The following is a 25,154-nucleotide window of genomic DNA, read 5'->3' as shown; positions in this document are numbered from 1 at the left end:
TCCCTTCTTCCGAAGGAGTATCATCATTTCGGCCATTACCTTGGTAAATACCCTCGGAGCCGTGGATAGACCAAACGGCAACGTCTGGAATTGGTAATGACAATCCTGTACCACAAATCTGAGGTACTCCTGGTAAGAATGGTAAATGGGGACATGCAGGTAAGCATCCTTGATGTCCAGTGATACCATGTAATCCCCCTCGTCCAGGCTTGCAATAACCGCCCTGAGCGATTCCATCTTGAACTTGAATTTTTTTATATATGTGTTCAAGGATTTCAAATTTAAAATGGGTCTCACCGAACCGTCCGGTTTCGGTACCACAAACATTGTGGAATAGTAACCCCGGCCTTGTTGAAGTAGGGGCACTTTGACTATCACCTGCTGGGAATACAGCTTGTGAATTGCCTCTAACACTGCCTCCCTGCCTGAGGGAGTTGTTGGTAAGGCAGATTTGAGGAAACGGCGGGGGGGAGACGTCTCGAATTCCAGCTTGTACCCCTGCGATACTACTTGAAGGATCCAGGGATCCACCCGTGAGCGAGCCCACTGATTGCTGAAGTATTTGAGACGGGCCCCCACCGTACCTGGCTCCGCCTGTGGAGCCCCAGCGTCATGCGGTGGACTTAGAGGAAGCGGGGGAGGACTTTTGTTCCTGGGAACTGGCTGTATGCTGCAGCTTTTTCCCTCTACCTCTGCCTCTGGGCAGAAAGAACGCGCCTTTAACCCGCTTGCCCTTATTGGGCCGAAAGGACTGTACCTGATAATACGGTGCTTTCTTTGGCTGTGAGGGAACATGGGGTAAAAATGTAGACTTCCCAGCTGTTGCTGTGGAAACGAGGTCCGAGAGACCATCCCCGAACAACTCCTCACCCTTATAAGGCAAAACTTCCATGTGCCTTTTAGAATCTGCATCACCTGTCCACTGCCGAGTCCATAACCCTCTCCTGGCAGAAATGGACATTGCACTTATTTTAGATGCCAGCCGGCAAATATCCCTCTGTGCATCTCTCATGTATAAGACTGCGTCTTTAATATGCTCTATGGTTAGCAATATAGTGTCCCTGTCTAGGGTATCAATATTTTCAGACAGGGAATCTGACCACGTAGCTGCAGCACTGCACATCCATGCTGAAGCAATAGCTGGTCTCAGTATAATACCTGTGTGTGTATATACAGACTTCAGGATAGCCTCCTGCTTTCTATCAGCAGGTTCCTTTAGGGCGGCCGTATCCGGAGACGGTAGTGCCACCTTCTTTGACAAGCGTGTGAGTGCTTTATCTACCCTAGGGGATGTTTCCCAACGTGACCTATCCTCTGGGGGGAAAGGGTACGCCATTAGTAACCTTTTAGAAATTACCAGTTTCTTATCGGGGGAAGCCCACGCTTCTTCACACACTTCATTTAATTCCTCAGATGGAGGAAAAACTACTGGTAGTTTTTTCTCTCCAAACATAATACCCTTTTTTGTGGTACCTGGGGTAACATCAGAAATATGCAACACATTTTTCATTGCCTCAATCATATAACGTGTGGCCCTATTGGAAGTTACATTAGTCTCATCGTCGTCGACACTGGAGTCAGTATCCGTGTCGATATCTGTGTCTGCCATCTGAGGTAGCGGGCGTTTTAGAGCCCCTGATGGCTTTTGAGACGCCTGGGCAGGTACAGGCTGAGAAGCCGGCTGTCCCATATTTGGTATGTCGTCAAACCTTTTATGCAAGGAATCGTCACTGTCGCGTAATTCCTTCCACAGAACCATCCACTCAGGTGTCGACCCCGCAGGGGGTGACATCACATTTATCGGCATCTGCTCCGCCTCCACATAAGGCTCCTCATCAAACATGTCGACACAGCCGTACCAACACACCGCACACACACAGAGAATGCTCTGACAGAGGACAGGACCCCACAAAGCCCTTTGGGGAGACGGAGAGAGAGTATGCCAGCACACACCAGAGCGCTATATAACACAGGGATTTACACTATAATTGAGTGTTTTCCCTTATAGCTGCTTATATTATATATTTGCTGTGCCTAAATTTAGTGCCCGCCCTCTCTTTTTTATCCTTTTGTGCTTGAAACTGCAGGGGAGAGCCAGGGAGCGATCCTTCCAGCGGAGCTGTGAGGGAAAAATGGCGCCAGTGTGCTGAGGGAGATAGCCCCGCCCCTTTTCCGGCTGACTTTTCTCCCGCTTTTTCATGGATTCTGGCAGGGGTATTTATCACATATATAGCCTCTGGGACTATATATTGTGATGTTTTGCCAGCCAAGGTGTTAATATTGCTGCTCAGGGCACCCCCCCCCCCACAGCGCCCTGCACCCATCAGTGACCAGAGTGTGAGGTGTGCATGAGGAGCAATGGCGCACAGCTGCAGTGCTGTGCGCTACCTTGTTGAAGACCGAAGTCTTCTTCCGCCGATTTCCAGGACCATCTTCATGCTTCTGGCTCTGTAAGGGGGACGGCGGGGCGGCTCCGGGACCGAACGATCGAGGTCGGGTCCTGTGTTCGATCCCTCTGGAGGTAATGGTGTCCAGTAGCCTAAGAAGCCCAAACTATCTCCAGTCAGGTAGGTTCTTCTTCTCCCCTTAGTCCCTCGTAGCAGTGAGTCTGTTGCCAGCAGATCTCACTGAAAATAAAAAACCTAACATATACTTTCTTTTCTAGGAGCTCAGGAGAGCCCCTAGTGTGCATCCAGCTCAGCCGGGCACAAGATTCTAACTGAAGTCTGGAGGAGGGTCATAGTGGGAGGAGCCAGTGCACACCAGTTAGACCTAAAGCTTTCTTTATAGTTGTGCCCAGTCTCCTGCGGAGCAGCTATTCCCCATGGTCCTTACGGAGTCCCAGCATCCACTTAGGACGTCAGAGAAAACAACATTTACTTAGATTTGTCTGATGGGGAAGTACATGGATTAGTTAGCTGTAATGCCAAAGTTTGCGACACAAAAAGGTTTGTGGAAGATGATGAGAGTAGTTGAGCAGAAATGAGCTTACATTTTACAGGATGGAGTTATGAAGCAGAAAGAGAACATTTAGATGGGTTTCACCCGCTTCCCTGTCTAGCTGCTTAGCAGGACATTGTAGACATTGCACAGATGATGATGAGTTCCTCACCAGAGATGCTTACAAGTCTTGAACTTCCTCAGAATTCCATTACTTTTCACTGTTTAGATGTCCACAAACTTGTTTGGAATACAATCTTTAGTAGACTCCGTTTCCAAGGTGTGGCTCAAAATGTGCATCTTATGTTTTCATTGCCATACTTTTTCTTTAGTATTGATTTGACAAACTAGTATGAGAAACAGTTTGTGGCCAGTACAGTAATCTATAATCGACACCTCTAAGGGACTGGATCTCCTCACTATAGTTCCACTGCATACCCTTATGTCACTCACTCATGAATAATTATAGACATAAATGTGGTTAAATTGTGAAGTTTTCTTTTAGAGAAAATCAGCAGCCTAACAAAGTAGAGTGGGTTGTAAAGCTGTTTTACAATGAAGTTTGATGCGACAATTTCCATCATGCGTATTTATGGAACATCCTCCAGCCTGATATAGATGACGGATTTAGTTACATAGAGGGTACAATGGGTATACACATGGAGAAGTATGGTGACACACCTCTGCACATAGAGAAGCATTATTTTCCCCTTAACATGTAAAAACCAAGATAAATGAGACTGAGACTGTGTACTAGTAAAAGCTTATTGCTTTTCTATTGTAAGGTCTGGCTGCTTGGCAGAAGTGGATGTACAGTGTTTCCATATCATCGGAACAGTATGGAATGCAACAACTCTACTCCAATATTAGTTCTACAGAAATAACAGTAACTAAATTAAATTTAACTACCAAATATGATATAAGTATTCTATCGTCATCACCCGCTGGGGTTAGCAAGTGGACAGACCCTGTGGGAGGAACCACTCTATATCCAGGTAAATTGTTATATTGCTGTCTGGTTAATTAAAGCACTGATAAATACCATTGGCTACGTGTTAGATTATTGACAAATGGTGGAAAGTGTGAAAGTACACCACAAAAGCCATCACTTCGCAATTGGTGATATTATTATATCAGAACCATATTATGTAGCAATACCAACTATTTCATGGAAGCACATTAATGTGCACACATAACCCAATGTAAAACATAAAATTGCATTATGTTGGCAAAATGATCCGCTTACTGACTGTTGAAAGTTATATATAAAACATAAATAATAGAAAATGTAATCAATAAAGCAGGGCAGGTCCATATGTTATAGTAAGCAGTACTTTTGCAGATAAGCATATGTCATATTTCTTATTTACAGAGACATGTAAAGTATCTGTGTAGATAAATGTGTAAATCTAATATAAAGGCATTCCCCAATGTATACTGTGTTCATAGCAGAGAAATAGTCACATTTGCCTAAGTATTTGTATGAATGATAAATTACCACACATATTTGACACATATTTCACGTGTTCAACCCTGCAAACTACCCGAGTTGGAATACCGGGTCACTCGACCCGGATTATTCCAATTCTGCCCTTTTATACCAAACAGCAACATGGGTTATGCGCGCTTATGTGCAATAATCCGTGTTATATGCTGGCGGTGTAAGAGAGGTATAAGTGACCCATGCCATACATTGTTATAATGTCTCATTTTTCATCAAAGCTAAGCAACTATTATTATTTTCAGGGATTGGGTAGGTGTCTTCTGTAGTTAAAATCTTTGCAAGGAATATTCTTTAATGCATATTTAATGTTATATCTGGGCTATACTAGAGATCCCGCAGGATATGTTTTGTGTTATGCATAAAAATAAATAAAGAATCTTTTTTTGTACATTTTAAGTGTTACTATGCCTTATAAGAGAATGATCCATGCAGTGTGGTTTAACAGTCTAAGCTTCATTTGCAGATGAAGAGGAACCTTGGCCCTCATTCCGAGTTGTTTGCTCGGTAAATTTTTTCGCATCGCAGCGATTTTCCGCTTAGTGCGCATGCGCAATGTCCGCAGTGCGACTGCGCCAAGTAAATTTGCTATGCAGTTAGGAATTTTACTCACGGTTTTTTCTTCGTTCTGGTGATCGTAATGTGATTGACAGGAAGTGGGTGTTTCTGGGCGGAAACTGGCCGTTTTATGGGTGTGTGCGAAAAAACGCTACCGTTTCTGGGAAAAACGCGGGAGTGGCTAGAGAAACGGAGGAGTGTCTGGGCGAACGCTGGGTGTGTTTGTGACGTCAAACCAGGAACGACAAGCACTGAACTGATCGCAGATGCCGAGTAAGTTTGAAGCTACTCAGAAACTGCTAAGTGGTGTGTAATCGCAATTTTGAGAATCTTTCGTTCGCAATTTTAAGAAGCTAAGATTTACTACCAGTAGGCGGCGGCTTAGCGTGTGCAAAGCTGCTAAAAGCAGCTTGCGAGCGAACAACTCGGAATGAGGGCCCTTATTCAGAGCCGTAACTAAGGGGGGGCTAGGGGGGCATGTGACCTGGGCGCTGGATTGGAGGGGGCGCCGCAATGCTTACACCCCCTCCGAGTCCCGATGCGCACAGGTCCCTTCGTCGGAGCAGCACAAGGCTGCCGTATGATGAAACTGAAAATAAACTACAGCTCCCAGAAGCCCTTGCTGCAGGAGCTGTAGTTTACTTTCAGTTTCTTCTATGTGGACAGTCATCTGCTACCTGTTGTGCCCTAAGAGGGGGCACCGGGAACAAGTTATCCCAGCCACCCCTGCTGCCTTTGATCACCGCAGCAGTGCACTATTGCACTGCTGAGCTGGAAAAATGAATGTCTGCAGCCGGAGGTCCAAAAAAGGGGCGGAGCAACACGGCACTATACTCACATTGACAGGCCAGCCAGCACCATCGAAGAGAGGAGGGGAGAAGAGCAGCAGCACAGCACAGCCTAAATAGTGAGTGTGACACAGTGAAGGGGCACTGTATGTGTGTGCAACTACTATATGTGTGTGTATGAATGTGTTGTGCATGTGTGTGACTATGTATGTATACAGGTGTGTGACTATGTATGTGAGTGACTGTATGCGTGCGTGTATGTGTTTAGATGTGTGACAGTATGTATGTGTGTGATTTTACATATGTATCAATGTATGGGGTATTATTTTCTTTTTAACTTCATCTGTAGCCCAAATGTCTAACTAAGGTGGTGATTCCGAGTTGATCGCACGTAGCAACTTTTTTCTGCTCGTGCGATCAACTAGACGCCACCTATGGGGGAGTGTATTTTAGCATAGCAAGGCTGCGATCGCTTGTGCAGCCCTGCTATGCTAAAAAAGTTTTATGTAAAACAAGACCAGCCCTGCAGTTACTTACCCTGTGTGATGTATCCAGCGATGAAGGTCCCGGAATTGACATCAGACATCCACCCTCCAAACGCCTGGACACACCTGAGTTTGGATCTCTACGTCCGGAAAACGGAGAGTTGACACCCCGGAACGCCTTCCTCCTGGCAATCTTCTTGCAGTTGCCGCTGTGACCACTTTCTTCGTATGTGGCGTCGCTGCCCGGAGACTGTCGTCGCCGGGCAATGACGCACCAGCACAATGCGGCCGCCGCACACGCGCAGTTCCGACCCGTTCTCACCGCTGCAATGAACAGCAGCGTGCGAACGTGTCGGAATGACCCCCTGAGTCCAGCTAAATGTCTAAAAAAGAAGCTATATAGCAGCTACCAGCCCTTTGCTCTCATGGAGTATATATGGGTTGGGGTTACGTGGCCGGTGCACGGTCAGCATACCGACGCCAGGATTCCGGCCGCCAGAATGCCGTCAGGGGGTGAGTGTAAAAAATCCCCTTGTGGGCTTCGCTGCGCTGGCCACAGGTTCTATTCATGCTCTATGGGTGTCGTGGACACCCATGAGTGGAAATAGCCCGTTAGCTGGTACTGGCTGATGGCATTGTCAGTCTTCGCACAGAGTTACACGTGGTGGTGGGTTGGTTGTCTGTGCGTGTGTGTGTGTGTGTGTGTGTGTGTGTGTGTGTGTAGGGGGGGCGCCGGATTACTGTTTTGCCCCGGGTGACAAAAATCCTAGTTTCGGCCCTGCCTTATTTCCTAGCTGTGGGCTCTAAAGGACTATGGCGACAACCTTTGGACAAGTTTGGCACTGGAAAACTTGTCTATGAGAAACTCAGATTTGTATCAGGTAAACATTTTACTTAAGTTCGAATTTTAATATAACAAACGTTTTGTTGAGCAATATAATATCATCAATCTGTACTGAAATGCCAGGTAAATTAAATATCCAGTTTGTAGTCATATGGTGTATTGTAGGTTCTAAATTTGATGCTCTGTATTTTAAACATATGATAATGCAGAGCAGTTCAAGTAGAATCAGGAAAATATTGTTGTTTCTAACTAGAGTGTGTGCTTGTGGGGCAAGTATTGTTAAAACATGATGTACAGTATATTGATGTACAGTATACAATGTATTGAGTGTGACAGGGAAGATGGACACTGCCAAAAAGTCTTGTTGGGCTGCCCCCAGCCCATGGGCCACCATTTAGACATCCCAGATAGAATTTATAATTAATAGGTTTTGGTGGAATTATTGATTTGTATTCTTTATGTATTTCAGATGTATTATTGCTTTTTAGGAGTCCTATAATCTGGCTACTTGGCTTATTAGTTGTTTTTTCATTTCATTATTAGTCAGGTGCAATTAATGGTTTCTGGGCACCTGACAGTGGACAAAACTGTGGAGATTAAATTATCGTGCTACCTAGTGCACAATAATGTTCTAAAGATGATTTGTACTAATGTTTTTTGGAAATAAGACACAGAAGAAATATAATATTTGTAGTACAAAGCTATGTAACAGTAGTATACAGTGGTTTGGGTCATAGCCTAGGTCATGGGTCTGCAACCAGCGGCTCTCCAGCTGTTGTGGAACTACACATCCCAGCATGCCCTGCCTCAGTTTTAGCATGCCTTAAAAGCAAAGCTGTGGCATGGCATGCTGGGATGTGTAGTTCTACAGCAGCTGGAGAGCCGCAGGTTGCAGACCCATGGCCTAGGTGACGGGAGGAAAAGGATTAATGGTGTCCTTAAATAAAATTGTCCAACCCCAAATTGAAAAGAATAAAGCACTGCTGAGAATGCTATATAAAGGAATTTGACTAAATCAATAAAAGCTATGATTTTTATACAGTACCAGTCAAAAGTTTGGACATACCTTCTTATTCAATGGTTTTTATTTATTTTAATTATTTTCTACATTGTAGATTAATACTGAAGACATCAACACTATGAAAGAAGACATATGGAATTATGTTGTAAACAAAAAAGTGTTAAACAAATCAAAATATGTTTTATATTTTAGATTCCTCAAAGTAACCCCCTTATGCTTTGATGACAGCTTTTCACACTCTTGGCATTCTCTCAATCAGTTTCATGAGGTAGTCTCCTGGAATGGTTTTCCAACAGTCTTGAAGGAGTTCCCAGAGGTGCTGAGCACTTGTTGGCTGCTTTTCCTTTACTCTGCGGTCCAACTCATCCCAAACCATCTCAGTTGGGTTTAGGTCGGGTGATTGTGGAGGCCAGGTCATCTGACGCAGCACTGAAGCTGATTGAGAGAATGTGTCCAATCTTTTGACTGGTACTGTGTGCCTACAAGTGAGTAAAGACTGTGTCCACCTAATGTGAGACATAAGATGTATTGCAAAATAACAACAACAAAATGGCTATGTTTATGAAATGCTGAGATATATTCTCTATTGCTATTCATTAAATCGTAGCTTATGGAAAAACCAATGGTGTATGTCTTGAGTGTGTGAATGGCTGTGCAGCTTGTGCTGGCAGCTTATAACAAATAAGAGATTAACAAATTTAAAAGAAGATTTGTTACCACAAAGTGCTAATTTGTTATTGTCTATATGCCCACTAGTTAAATGCCTTAGATAAAATATTTATTTGCATTTATGAGACACTTAATGATAACCTTTTGATCCAAGGGCATAGCTACCATAGGTGCAGGCAGTGCAGCTGCTATGGGGCCCAGAGCTGAGAGGGGCCCACCTTCCCTGCCAAAGTTACATGTGTTATATACATTTTTTGCCGTGGGGTGGTACGTAGGGGTCCTTTCAAACTTTTTCCTTGGGGCCTGCAATATATCTAGGTATGCCCCTGGACTTGCTCATTGTAGTGTGGTATAAAATGAACTGGAGGGCCTATTAATGTTACATAATATGAACCGGGGCACTGTAATGAGGCACAATATGAATGGGGAGCACTATATATCATAATGTGAATTGGGGTTACTGTGCGGCATAATGTGTACTGGCAGCTCTGAAATGTAACATAGGGTGAACTAAAGCACTACTCTGATTCATAAAAGAAACTAGAGCACTACTATGGTGGTTCATAAAATTAACTAGGGCACTACAATAGGGCATAAAATAAACAACTGCTGCAGAGAAGTGTCTCTCTAGAAGCATTGGGATAGGGGGCCCTTCAAAATGTTGCTGTGGAGCCCACAAAGTTCTGGTTAAACCCCTGTTTTGAACACATTATATTATCCAGGAGTGCCGATGCTATGGGGCCCAGAGCTGAGAGGGGCCCACCTTCCCTTTCACAGTCTAATGTATTACATACTTTTGCCTTGGGGCTTACAGTATATCTAGCTATGCCCCTGGACCAGCTCGCTCATTGTAATGTGGTATAAAATGAACTGGAGGCAATATTATGTACATAATATGAACTGGGGCACTGTAGTGTGGTAAAATATTAAGTGGGGGGCACTCCAATGTGGCATAATATGACATGGGGGCACTGTAATGTGACCTAATATGAACTGGGGACACTGTATGTCATAATGTGAATTGGGGGTACTGTGTTGCATAATGTACACTGGCAACCCTTCAATTATGTAACATAACATGAACTAGGGCACTACTATGGGGCATAACAGTAACTAGCCACTACTGTGGTTCATAAAAGAAACCAGAGCCCTATTATGGGGCATAACATTAACTAAAGCACTACTATGGTTCAGAAAATAAACTAGGGCACTAGTATGGGGCATAAAATTAACAACTGCTTCAAAGAGGTGTCCCTCTAGAAGCACTAGGACAGGGGCCCCTTCAACATGTTGCTATGGGGCCCACAAATTTCTGGTTACGCCCCTGTCCTCACCCTTAATCGATATCCTCAGAAATAAATCACAGGGAGGACTATGGGCCTAATTCAGATTACAGAAAAATAATTAAATAAGTGAGTGCGCTGTCAACGGCAGCCTGTATAGGGATGGTTAGTCCCTAAAGAAGATAAGAATCTGAGAAAGGGGTGAATTTGAAATTAAGCCGGCACCATGATACCCCTTTCTCATGGGCCTAATTCAGACTGGATTGCTGCAGTGTCAGCGATCGCAGTCTGAATCCCTATGTGGGGTGCGCACGCGGTGCCCAGGAGCCCAGTGAGATACTAAAAGCAGTAGGCTGTCACAGTCATATAGTCCTTAGTATGCCCTGTTCCACTTGTCCACATGTCTGTGGTTAAGTGGACAGTGGGTACAACTGCATTTTTTAGGACACTGAGGACACTTTTTCTGACGTCTCTGTACTTTCTTGGTATCTCCTGCCTAGAGAAGTGGAACCTAGATGAGATTTGGTACCGGGGACACACTACATCCATCAATTCACTAAGTCCCACTGAACTAATGGCGGATACCGGACACACGTCTAACACCAATAAAGCTGTCAAGGCCTCAGTTATTGGCTTTGCAACAGGATGACTGCTGTCATATTTCATCTTCCTCACAAAGGACTGTTAGACAGTCAATTGCTTAGTTGATGTAGTACAAGTGGTCTTCCGACTTCCCCTCTGGGATGACGATCGACTCCCAGCAGCAACAACAGCAGTAGGCGTACCACTCAAGGATCCTCCAGAGAAATACCAGTTAGGAGAGGACTCCTAAGTCTTGCCAGTGACATGGCCTGCAGGACTACTGACGTTCCTGACTGAGGAGGAAGTTGACGTTGAGGGAGTTGGTGGTGTGGCTTGCAGGAGCTTGGGTACAAGAGGAAGAAGGGATTTAGGTGTCAGTGGACTGCTTACGCTCTTACCCAAAGTTTCACAACTTGACACTGACTTCTGATGAATGCGCAGCAGGTAACGTTTAAGGGAGGATGTTCCTAGGTGGTTAACATCCTTACCCCTACTTATTACAGATTGACAGAGGCAACACACGGCTTGTTACCTGTTGTCTGGATTTGTGGAGAAATAATTCCACACCGAAGAGGTGGCTTTTTTGGTATTTTGGATTTTACATGCCCTCTACTATCACAATGGGCATCGGCCTTGGCAGACGACGTTGATGACATTTCATCGTCTATGTCATGACTAGTGGCAGCAGCTTAGCAGGAAGTGGTTCTTGATCTTTCTCTAATTTATCTTCCAAATTTTTGTTCTCCATTATTTTTCCGGAGTTATATAACAATATGTGATACAGGAGAGCGTACCTCTACACCACCCAGGACAAACCCTGTGAAAATTATTTGGATTAAATATTAATAATCCCTTTATTTGGAGTAAATAATATACAGAACAGGACAGCACCACTGAAGTTATATGGCAGCACCACTGGCTGGACTGAACTTATACGGCAGTACCACTGGAATTACATGGCAGTATCACTGGATTTATACGGCTGTACCACTGGACTGGATTTATATGCCATTACCACTGGAATTATACGGCAGTATCACTGGAATTATACAGCAGTACCACTGGATTTATACGGCAGTACCACTGGATTTATACGGCAATACCACTGGACTTATATGGCAGTATCACTGGAATTATATGGCAGTATCATTGGAATTATATGGCAGTACCACTGGAGTTATACGGCAGTACCACTGAACTGAATTTATACGGCAGTATCACTGGATTTATATGTCAGTACCACTGGAATTATACGGCAGTATCACTGGAATTATACGGCAGTATCACAGGAATTATACAGCAGTATCACTGGAATTGTACGGCAGTGCCACTGGATTTATACGGCAGTACCACTGGACTGGATTTATATGGCAGTGTCACTGGATTTATATGCCCGTGCCACTGGAATTATACGGCAGTATCACTGGATTTATACGCCAGTACTACTGGATTTATACGGCAATACCACTGGACATATATGGCAGTATCACTGGAATTATATGGCAGTACCACTGGACATATACGGCAATATTACTGGAATTATATGCCAGTACCACTGGACATGTACGGCAGTATCACTGGATTTATATGGCAGTATCGCTGGACATATACGGCAGTACCACTGGACATATACGGCGGTACCACTGGATTTATACGCCAGTACCACTGGATTTATATGGCAGTATCACTGGATTTATACGGCAATATCACTGGACATATACGGCAGTATCACTGGAATTATATGGCAATACCACTGGACATATACAGCAATATCACTGGAATTATATGTCAATACCACTGGACATGTATGGCAGTTTCCCTGGACATCAATGACGTGCGGTGGGGTGAGGCAGGTGAGGCAGAGCCTTTCCTGTCATACTAACGTTTGCACCAGAGTTTTGACTGTATAAAGTATATGAAAAATACAAAGAAAATGTTTATATGGCAGTACTGCTGGACATATACGGCAGTATCACTGGACATATACGTCAGTATCACTGAACATATACGGCAGTATCACTGGACATATACAGCAGCACAGGGACACCACCACTGGACTGATGCAGGATAACACAGCACCACTGCAATGGACTGGACTTATACAGCAGATTTGGACATATGGCAGCAGAGGACACCACCACTGCGACTGGACTGATGCAGCACAATACACCACCATTGAACTGATGCAGCACAACACAGCACCACTGGACTGGACTTATACAGCAGCACTGGACATATGGCAGCAGTGGACACCACCACTGTGACTGGACTGATGCAGCACAAGACACTACCACTGGACTGATGCAGACACTGAGGATGGAGACACGTCCTCTAGCTACACTCTCCAATGCCGGAGTGAAAATGGCGGCAACGCACGGCTCCTTATATTGAATCCAAACCGGAGCCTTACTCAGATCCGTGCTCGGGTACTGAAGTTCGGGGGGAACCCGCACATCTCTAATTTAATTACTACATTCTTGTTATTTCAGATAGAGTACTTCATTTAACTAAACTACAAATAACCTAGTCCTAGATTATCTCATCATAAAAATGTATAATGTGTTTAATTAAGGTAGGAAAGCAGCAATACTTCTGCATTGGATCGGTCTGCAAGTATTCTAATGTTATATCTTTTTGGTTGCAGATGTAGATTGGTACAATGGCACCCTCTACTGGAGCAAAGAAACAGGCCATGTGCATATGTGGAATTTAAGAGACAGCTGATTTTTCAGCTGTGAACATACCTGAAATAAGGAGAGGTGGTCCATTGTCATTTGATTGGATTGGACATTGTATTTACTGGTGTGACAAAGCAAACGCTAAGGTATGAGAAGAAATGCTGTGAATTCGGTATATTCTACATAAGCTCCCATAAAGCCTGATGTAAGCAAAATAGGCAGATTAGGAGAGCCATCAGCATATACTCTCTTCATATTACATATGTTTTACGGGTGGACAAGATCCCGACAGCGGCATCCTTCCTGCCAGAATGCCGGCAGCGAGGAGAGCGCTAAGAGTCCCCCTGCGGGCTCGGTGGCTTGCTGCGCTTGCCCAGGGCCGGTGCAAGGTTTCTCGGCACCCTAGGCAAAAGTTCTGCCTACTGCGTCTTCCCCCTAACCGGCCTTCAGGTGAAAAGCATACTGCTGCTCTCCCCCAACCCCAGTCTGTGGCATGGCTGCTCTCTTCTCCCCATCTCCATAGTCTGTGTGGATTGTTGCTGCTCTCACCCCCTCCCCTACTCTTTTAAATGTCTTCTGTTCTATCCCCTCTGCCATCTGTGTTCATGCTGCTGCTCATCCACCCCAGATAGTGTGCATGCCTGCTGCTCAGCTCAGCTCCCGCCCCCCAAGACTGCTGCTCTCCCCCTCTTTCCTTATCAAATGCGGACAGTGCACTATGTAGCCACCTCACCTGCAGGCTGCGATGCAGAGTTGGGACTGAGTAGTCTGTGAAAGAGCCTGGAACAAAGAGCAGCACCGCATGTCACCCTGCAATACAGGAGCTTGGCAGTCATGACTATTGTAGATACGAGTGCTGTGGGGATTGCGGCAGATGTGAGAGATAGGACCACGCTACCTTTTTCATGCAGCTGTAGCAGGCTGCCCCCTCAGGTCCCGGCGCCCCTAGGCAGCTGCCTAAAGCTGCCTAGTGGAAGCTCCGGTCCTGCGCTTGCCACAGGATCTATTCTATGGGTGTCATGGACACCCATGAGTGGGAATAGCCCTGGTGTGCCGGGATTCTAGCTGGCGGCATTTTCGGCTGTCAGGATTTCGGCGTCAGTATCCTGAACGCTGGGATCCCAACAGCCGGCATTTTAACTGCACCCCCTCTCATCCAATCCTACATTATGCACATATGATTTACTATTAAAGGAAAATAATAAGATGAAATGTTACTTATAAGTGAGCGAGGCCTCTTTTTAGTAACATATACTGTACAATGTGAATGCAGATCAACCAGATGTGTGATAGATAACAGGACACTGTAGAGTTTGCTATGGGGCCTATAGCTTTCCTTGTTTATATTTAAATAACAGGGGTAATCTGCGCACTGCGGTAATAAATTAATACTGTTTGGGATGTGCTGCTAGTTAAAGGGTGTCCTTACCCTCTTTTTAATAATCTAACAAATGGCTTCTAAGCCTAACAGCACTCGACCCCTTCAGCAGTGTCTGCTTCAGAATATATTGTGCAAACCGACTGGTGACTGATTGAGTAAACTGAGTTGTGATGAATAAAATAGTGAATATTTATTAAATTAGAATAAACCTGGGTAGGTAAATATGATGCTACTGCGAGCAAAGGAAAAGGAAACTTGGGTAATACAAAAATAAAATGTATAATAAACAAAAGAAAAGAAGGATAATGCAGGTGTGATTGTGAATCACATATAATGCACGTGAGCACTTGTGAATGGATTCTTCACAGGTGCTCTGTCAGTATACCACTGTGGCTTGTGATGAGTCCCTTGTGGTATTTTTTATGATAAGCAGAATGAATGGAAAAAAAAGTCTGAACAATTGATGCTGACTCTTATTGTGAGGCGTGAATTGATGGATTAATTAAAATGTCCTAGTCCTAAACGGACTGTTATTCACAAGTGCTCATGTGCATTATATGTGATTCACTCAGTGTATTCAATCAGTCACCAGTCGTTTTGCACAATATATTCCGAAGCAGACACTGCTGTAGGGGTCGAGCGCTGTTAGGCTTAGCAGCCATTTGTTAGATTCCTTGGTTATATCCTTCTCATATTATGCCAGCTAAAAGATTAAAATATAGTCATGGATGAACATCATCTATGGTGCCACTGGGTTTTTTCTGTAATGATTATTTCCTCACATAATAAACCTGTGGCAGGTGTTTAGCATTGCAATGTGGATGGTTTTATTTATTCACCTCCCTCTCACTGAGTGTCACGATCCGGGTATCTGGACGCCATTACTTACCTTTCAGATGCCTCCTAAGGCTGGCTCAGCGCTCCAGGACCGGATCTCATCTGTTATACTGATGTCCACATTCCTGCCTCCTCTCCTGTCACTCTGAGACGCTGTCACAGCGGCGCCATGTTACATCTTGAATGGCGTCTCCCGCGGCCTCCGCCGCCGTCCCTGAGTTTCTGCATGCAGGATGTCAGAATGGCGCTTACGTCACACGCGGCCTCCGCTGTTGCCCGCGTGGTTCAAATGTGTACTCATCAGTCTGGCGTCTCCTGTTTACTGTGGCCGGCGCCGCCATTACTGTCTAAGTTCCCACATGGATTACAAACCAATCTTCCCTCCAAGTGTCTGCATGGGCGCAGCCATGTTGGATTCTGTCACCTGCTCAAATTCCTCCAATCCATTGTTTGCATTGTAATCTGCATAATTGCCTAGCCAATCCCGTCCTTGCTGCAGGTATAAGTATTCTGTGCCTGAGCAAGGAAGGCGTCAGTGCTTTGGTTGTCAAACCTAGTTCCAGTTTGTCTCTCTCTCCTGTGGTTGTTTTCCAGGTTCCAGTTACCATCTCCAAACTTCCACTAAAGAGACCCGCTCCAGTTTACCATCTGCGGTGCAGCCTGACTCTCCAGTCCTCTGGGACTCATCTGTTTCCAGTTACAGAATTACCTGCTTCCAGCCTAGCTTCCAGCAGAGTTCAGCTTTTCTTAAAGTGCCGGTATCATTTCTGCAGATTACCTCTCACCACCGGTACTATTATTTCACCGCTCTCAAGCTCCATATATCCATCATATTTCATCGCTCTCAAGCTTCATTTATTATTTGGCTGGTTCCATCCAGCAATCCACTCCGTGTTAACATCAGTCTGGTTCCAGCCAGTACCCACAGCAGCCATTTTACCCACAGCAGCCCAGCTTTTCCTGGAACACCAGCTGGTACGATCCTGGTCTATCTCCATTGCTACAGTCGGGCCTGGTAAGGACTTTCCAACTAGAAGATAATAAGAACTGTCTCATACTACCAGAGCCCTGTGGCCCTTACCACCCTGTAGTACCCAGGTACTGTATTATTTCACTGCTGATTTTATGTTTTCCTTTTATTGCTGCTGTGATACGGAGTATGTCATAATAAACATCATTGACTTTTATTCTGGTTGTCGTGGTCACGCCTTCGGGCAATTCTTCTACGTGTAACTTACATGTCTAGGGGTCTGATACAACCTCCCAGGTTCCACTACACCTCAGCCCCTACAACTGAGGCTGCCTCCCGTCAGCTCAGGCCCTCAGTTGTGACACTGAGGTTGTAGTAGAGTATTTGTTATTTTAATTTTATGTCCTTAGTATCGGTGTAAAAAATAAATAGATTCTACTAGTATGTGAAAAGGATATAGGATTTTTGTTAAAATGAAATGAAATGCACATAAAGAGTTACAAACCTAACAAACAAAGGAAGTAGAAGTCAGGTGCTCTTGTAATTTACCCACCCCAGACCCTGGGTTATGTGGTGACAAACCTGGTCATGTACTGCAGGCACAAGGTGGCACTAATTCTATGATTAAATAGGGTTGAGCTTACTAAAAGGTTTACAAATAGGGCAGACTAAATGTGCCAAGTGGTTCTTATCTGTTGTCAAATTTAACCCACTTCCGCAAAATATAGCTCTTACTTTTGTTTGGTAACTGCTGATGGAAGAGCTTATATCTGCAGCATAGGGGCGGGGAATATTTACTAAATATGGATTTTGTGGTTTCTGTTTATTATTCTTTGGTTTTGCAAATCAGAAATGTATAAATGTCAGAACCGACAGAAAAATTGACCTAAAACCTGTGTTCCTACCAAGATCGATCATTGGAGCAGCAAATGTGTTTTCACATAGAAAACACTAAAAAAGATTTACTAAAGGTCGGTTTTAGAACCAACCAAAACCTAATGCAAAAACGGTGGCTAACCAACCCAAACAATATCATCTGTGCGGGCTTCTTAGAGTTAAAAGTATAGAAAGTAAAAAAAAAAAAAAAATTAATGTCATTGGGTCCCCCCTAAATCCATAACCAATCCTGGACATCCCAGCCCATTTCCCGCAATTTTCCATTAACCAGTAAGGGGTCCCTCTGCTATACACATAAAACCAGCCCCAAATTGGTCAGACCAGGCTTAGAATTTCTCATGAAGAGGGTACAAAAAAAAGAAAATGGAGTCCCTTCCCGAAGAATTCGATTTTTTCCTGCATCCCTGGATGTTGGGTTAAAGGCGTAAAAATAGAATTTAATAGAATTAATATTGTTTTTTCTAGTGGGATTACATGTCCCAGCAAGCCTGCTCCGGCATTTTGTAGAAAAACAAGTGCCAGTATGCCTGGACATTAAGGGCTTGTCACCTGTAGTCCCACTATGAAGAAAATATTACATATTACGCCAGGACACGCATACCGATTGTGTTAACCCTGTGTTACAAAGAAAAAACACACACACACTTCATACTTCCCACCTGCTTGGATGTGCTTGGTCCTCTTCTTTCCACTATGTAGACCACTGGTCTTGAGAAAAAAATAAGCTGGCATCCCGTTTCCACGGACTGTCTCAAAATTACAGGTACTCCGAGGACCAGGAGCACTAGGGGCTCAGACTATAATGCACATTTTCCCAGCAATTTTTCTAGTGTATTAAGTTGTCACTATTAAACAATCTATGTGCCAAAACAATGAATAAATATATTTATGTGGCCCAATTATTGAATTAAATTGTTATTGGAGGCATAGTTATAATAAATAATAAAAAAACCATTTGATTTACATGGCTAGGATAGGCGCTGATGACGATATTTGCTGTAGGTCATGTAATCACAGTGGAGGTTGAGCTATGAGTCACGTCACCTTGAAACCCACCTCCCTTCCCCCACAGTTGCTCCTGTGACTTCCCCCTACCAGAATCTCTCTGAGGGGAGTCTGACAAAATTACTAACTTTGCCTTAAGTGTAAAATAGTTTCTACATGCAAAGCTATCAATGATCCTGATTGAAAATTCAGGATAAAATAGACCAGTCCCTGTTTCACTCTAACCTTAACCGAATCTGCGGAAACCTCATCATTTCAAATGTATAGAGCCATTTGAGTACAATAAGTGACTATGACTATATAGAAGCCAATAAATAACTATAATAATTACTCATCTCTCTGATCTAGCCTAGGATCACCTGACTTAACACTAATGCATGGCCGAAACTAGGATTTTCGTCACCCGGGGCAAGGCAGTAATTTGGCGCCACCCCCACCCCCCAAAAAAAAAAACACAACACCGCAAAACACACTCTGACAGACTACAATATTCAGATTATAAAAAAAAAAATAATGAAAAAAGTGTATACTATTGGACAATTTACCCCTATATGCCTCAAATGCCCTATGCATCACATGCCCCACCAGCATGTACAACTACATGCATCTCTGTGTGTCCCCATACACACTATATTATAACACTTCATAACTGCACTACATTCCCCTATCCACTGCACTACATCACTATACTACATCCCCTACATGCTGAACTACATCACTACACTGCATGCTCCTATGCAATGCACTACATACCCTATATGCTACACTACATCACTACACTACATCCCCTTATATGCTACACCACATCAGTGCACTACATGCCCCTATATACTGTAATACATTACTACACTACATACCCTATATGCTACACTACACTGCATCACTACATTACATACCCTTATATGCTACACCACATCAGTGCAATACATGCCCCTATATACTGCAGTACATTACTACACTACATATCCTATATGGTACACTACATCACTACACTACATGCCCACTATAAGCTACACCAAATCCCCCCATCTGGGAGGCAAAGCGGAGGTTGATACTGCTAACTGGGAGCACAGTGCGCTTCTATAGCTTGCACGGTGCCCCTCACGCTAGTCACAGCACTGCATGACAAAGAAGAGAGTAGCCGGCATAGGAGAGATCCCAGGTACTGGAGCTCGCCCGCACAGCGACGGAGACAGCTCCGGGAGCTGTCTGCTGTCTCACTGGAGCAGCACAGCACTGCCGGTAAAAAACAAAACAAATAAAAACCTGCTCCTCTGTAACTCCTTGGCGCCCCCTCAAATCCTGCACACGGGGAACATGCCCCCTTAGGGCACCCCCCCTACTTAAGGCCCTGACTAATGCCCCACTTACCTTTTTATTTTGCGGCCTTTGTCATACTGTTTTCGCTCACCCCGCTGCCGGCATTCTGGCAGTTAGATTGTGCTGTCAGGATTTTGACAGCCAGAATCCCGCCCACCGTTAATCCATTCCGAACTGCTAGCAATGTGTCACCAGGTTAACATGTGAAGTAACAAGTGTTTTTACTTACAGTTTGTCGGTGAAAGTGTAGAGATCATCATCAACATGATTGTAATAAAAGTCCTCCAGTACCTGCAAGAAATACATTTGCACACACATATTTGGTGCACATTCACATTATATAAGTGTATATTTTAGATCAGACAACAGTTCTATGTCCAACTCTACATGTGCCCTTTATTGTTTAGATTTCTCTTTTTGAATACACACCTCCAAAAATACTTTGGAAATCTTAGGATTGTATGTGTATTGTTGAGTATAGTAATGCATGTCTTAAAAGGATATGGGTTTATGATTTTGCACATAAAAGAACATCAGTTCTTCAAACTGATACATATTTGTTTTATTTGTTAAGTGTAGCAATAGCAAATAACTTGTTTCAATGACTATTTAATGTTTTTTTTTACAGCAGGTAGTGGCCCTGACGTTGGACCTTAAAGATGGATGCTTTTATTGGCTTGCTAAGAATCGTTTCCTTATAAATATGTACTAAGCATATATTCGTAAGCATGAGTAAGACAGTGCTTGCAATTTGTTTTGTAGAGTCCTGATACAATAATTTACTGTATTATATATATGTATGGAACTACAGTAAATGCATCCACGTGCACTAAGACCTCCACTTGCCATAAAACGCTGTGCACAAGCCCTCAGATCCTTCATGTATTCATAAAGTCCCTATATGTCACTCAGACCGGGCTATTTCTATTTAGACATATTGGGCCGGATGTACTGAAGTCCGAGTTGGCTGAAGGTGCTGGTTCTGGGTCTAACTTGGACGTTTCTTTAAAGCAGCAAGTATGTACAAGGCAAAACCATGCCTTGTAAATGATTGCTGCTTAAAAAAACACACGCCCGAGTTCGATTGGGAACACTGGCCAACTCGGACTTCATTACATCAGGCCCCTTGGGGAGAATGTAAAAGGGTTGTGAGAATCAGAAAGTGAGAGATTTTGTGAGGGTTCTCCTGTTTTTATTAAAGTGGCAATCATTTACATGGCAAAACCAGGTTGATTATGACATGTAAATGATTGCCACTCTAAAAAAAATAGAACTGTAACAAAATCTCTCCCTTTCTGATTCTCACATCCTATTACACCCCTCCCCCCTTATCTGCTTTATAAGAAAGCAGAGAAATAGTCACAGAGGGGAAAAGACAATGGTGCCACATGGGAAGTATTGCCAGCCTGCATGTTATCCACCACTGTCCAAAAAGGTTTCTCTATTTTCAAATATCTTAAAAAATATAGAGTGTGTGCTCTTTCGGTTCCGGGTGCATGGAAGGAGCTGCATAGCCATTCAGCTCTGTCCCGCTGCCCGCTCTATTAAATATTTTAAAGGCTGTTTCACAGCCTCCTTCCTATGGGCATAGCTCCCCCACTTACCTCACTAGCTGATGGAGAAGTACCTGTCTTCCGCACCTCCCGTGCGCCCGCAGCCGCCGAGGCAAGATAAACGCCAGGTGGACCATGCAATGGCGCCAGACGCTGATGTATCGGCTCCCTCCCCAGCTTCTAAAAAAGCTGCTTCAGTGCAGGAGATTACTGGTCTCCTACAGGTATGGAGATCCCCTGATTCCCGAGTAACATATGGGGACATTGTTGAAGCTATTAAATCGACTGTGGGACCCCTATTGATGCAGGCTGTAGCAGATATTACACAGCAACTGCAGACTGTTTCTCTCAGAGTCACTGAGAAGGAGAAACGGATTGGGTCTATCTGTTAAGCGCTTGCTGATACTCAGACAGAAGTTAAAAAACGACAGTGTGAGAACTACCAACTATGGAACAAAATAGATGATGCTAAAAATCGGTTGCGGTGTAATAATATAAGACTGGTGGGTTTACCTGAGTCGGTAAAAGGACAAGACCTATCTAATTTTGTGAGTGTCACTTTGCCGGCTTTATTGGGCATCACTGAGGAATGTAAGGACTTAATTGTGGAACGTGTACTCAGAGTGGGTCCTAAGCCGCATGATAAATGCCCTAGACTAGAGTGACCCTGTTCAGATGTTTGAGCTATTTACACAAAATGATTTTCTGGAAAGCTTCCAGTAAACAGCAAGCAATAAATTGGGAAGGAGTCAAGCTCCGTATACAGTATTTCAGGATTTCTCGATGGAACTCACTAGAACGCACAAAGCGTTCTCCCACGATTTGTACCAGCCTAGTTCATAAGAAATGCAAATTTGCTCTGATTTATCCTGCCCAGTTGCGGATTTTCAATGGTGACACTTTTGTTGACTTTACGTCTCCAAAAGATGCCCAGGCTTACCAGCAAGAGGAAAATCAAAATGCTTCCTATGATATTTCTGATCTACCTCAATCCTCTGAGTGATTTAACCCACTAGGATTTGGTCTTTCAAAATCATATTATTTTGTACCATTATATAGAGCCTCACCTATATGATATGTTTGATATAGCGGATTCATAATGGTTTCATTCCCTTTGCTTTATATAAATCTGCAGACCTAGTTGTCTATACAGATAATGACACGATCCATCATGATGTGGTTCTCTTATAGTTATGTTTCATTATGGGGGCCCTTCGCCCATGTCATTTGACAGTTATAATAGATTGTTAACTGTTTCGTTACACTTTCTTTCTGTATATTTACAGTACTGGCTGTTCATGCTAGTATGCTATACATTTTTTTGTCTCGGAAATTTATGGTGGGTATGGTTGTCTGTGGGGAAATGGGCAAAAATTTCTTTGAAACCCATATTCCCTATAATGTATTGACCTTTTATTTACACTTCGCTACTTTTTTTTTTTTTTATTAAAAGCCCTATGCTGTGTATAAATAGGGGCATTGGTTCGGAGATATGCTTCGGTGACTTTTCTACTGTTTGTGCATCTTATGCATGTTGCTACGTTAGTCCGTTTTGTTTTTTTCTATGATGTTGGTTTGACACCCACATTTTATCTTTGTCTATATGTCTGCCTCATGTCTTTGTCTCCCTGTTTCATTTTTCTCCTTGTGTCTGTTCTGAAGTACCATCTCTTAAAATATATGTGTCAATGCTGTTTTAAGTACTGGTATTTTACTTTTATTCGTAACTGACTGATGGCTGAATTAATATTTGGTTTTCTTAATGTAAGGGGATTTAATTCTCCTGCAAAAAGGTGCATGATTCTCCTTTATTTATACAAACATAAATTAGACTTATTTTTTTTTCAAGAAATGCATCTAAACCGCTCTGAGGTGTTAAAGCTACAAATGTTGCAATGGAAATTGGTTGCTTTGGCGCCTTTTACCTCTAAAGCTAGAGGAGTTGTCATTTTAGTAAAACACTCTCTACCTTTGGAAGTTATTTCTACACAGATTGACCCTGAAGACAGAATTATTCTGGCTTCGGTGATGATCTCTAACACTCATTTTAATCTCTGCAATATGTACACCCCAAATTCATATACCAAATCCTTTTTTCAGAAATTGATTTCACCTTTACTACCGTTTATTGGTCATTCTATAATTCTTTGTGGAGATTTCAACCTGATTTCCCACCCCGATTTGGACAGGTCTCGCACCGCCCATTCCCTCCCCTCTCTCCCTAAACTTGGAATGTCAGCTTTTATGAATCAAATACATTTAGTTGATGTATGGAGAGCATTGAACCCTACTATTAAGGAATACACCTGCTTATCGGCAGCTAACCACACCTTTTTATGGATTGATTATTGTTTCATTTCTAAAATTTTTTTTTCTCAGGTTATACTGTTAATACAAAAATTGAGCCTATAACCGTATCTGATCATGCTTTAATTTGGACCTCGATCAGAGTATTAACTGAAAAGTCTTCCGAATCTCAATGGAGATTTCCATGATACCTGAGCAAATCTCTTAAATTTAGAGATAGATTAAAAGCAATTTGGGAAGATTATAAATTTACAAACAAAGAACACGAAGACTCTAATCCCCCATTGTTCTGGCAAACAGCCAAATCAGTTCTGCGAGGGGCTGCGATATCCTTTGTCTCAGATCGTAACAGAAAACTTTCTCTGTCTTATCTCAAACTTCAAGTTATCTTATCTGAAGCCTATTCTGCTTATATGATACACTCCTCACCTAGAAATAAACAGTCTTATGAAGAAGCAAAAATTCATTTGGAAGAAGTTTTGCAGTCTATTAGTGAGAAATATTTATTTGCCTCAAACTATAAATAGCATAAATTTGGTAATAAGACTGTCAAACTCCTTTCCGTTATTTTGCCAGGATCCCATCCTCCTATAGTGGTACATGCTTTAACACAATCTGACGGCACTCAGACCTCTTCCAACAGCCAAATCGCTTCTACCTTCAAAGACTTCTACAAAGATCTTTACTCAGATCCCTTTCCTCTTAACCACACTTCTTTTTCCACTAATTTTCAAATGGATTTGTGGTCGAATCTTGTATATCCTCAAGTCCCAGTGGATTGTATAAATTTGCTTATTTCTCCAATTACGTCAGAGGAGGTGCCTAGAGTGATTACATCACTTAAAACTGCTAAGGCTCCTGGTCCCGATGGTCTTGGAGGTGACTTTTATAAAATTCTCTCGGCCCAGGTAGGTGACACTTTGGTTTAAGTATTCAGTTATATTTTAACGCAGAATGTTGTAAATGCTGATTTACATACAGGACTAAAAGCAACACTCTAAAAAGACATTTCATACACTTTAAATGGAGCTGCTGCGGCCGCTATACTTAATCCTCAACCTACGTACTTATTACACCATTAGCGTACAGAGCCCCATACCGTGTACGTACTTTGCGTACAAATGCCTTGCTGGCTGTACAAAGTACACTCAGTGCGTACACACCTAAAGATACACCGTTAACCCTTAACAACTATACATGTGATAGTAATACATTTATAACCTTAGCAGGGAAAGGAAAACACGACACCAGTTTGTATTTAAAATGCCGGGTTCCGACACCACAACATATTATTACTGAAAGGGGGTTACAATAACAAAGCAATACAATACAATAGAATAATGGCTACAGTCAATGGTACATACGTATTTGGTTTTCGCCGCGCTTCCAAGTCTGGTCCTAAGTCATCTGGGTAGATGACCTTTTAAGTCTGTCCCTGACCAGGCATGCAGCTGGCTCATTTATACAATCTTCCAAAACTTAACACAATGGATACTGTAATCTCTTTGTCCATTGGACACAGGGATGGTCATTTA

The 25,154-nt window shown here is 43.2% G+C and overlaps 1 protein-coding gene across 1 annotated transcript in view; it reads left to right on the top strand.

The window, feature by feature from the left end:
* Nucleotides 1-25,154, top strand: part of ROS1 (ROS proto-oncogene 1, receptor tyrosine kinase) — a 311,501-nt gene that overhangs the window by 10,478 nt on the left and 275,869 nt on the right. Inside the window, 6 exon segments of the mRNA XM_063919336.1 lie at nt 3,726-3,935; nt 7,043-7,153; nt 13,316-13,390; nt 22,026-22,311; nt 23,834-24,111; nt 24,196-24,527. Coding sequence (XP_063775406.1) covers nt 3,726-3,935; nt 7,043-7,153; nt 13,316-13,390; nt 22,026-22,311; nt 23,834-24,111; nt 24,196-24,527 — 1,292 coding nt within the window.

Source organism: Pseudophryne corroboree, chromosome 4 (assembly GCF_028390025.1).
Source record: "Pseudophryne corroboree isolate aPseCor3 chromosome 4, aPseCor3.hap2, whole genome shotgun sequence".
NCBI lineage: Eukaryota > Metazoa > Chordata > Amphibia > Anura > Myobatrachidae > Pseudophryne > Pseudophryne corroboree.
Note: the sequence above shows the minus strand (reverse complement) of the source record. Positions and strands in the feature narration are given on the sequence as shown.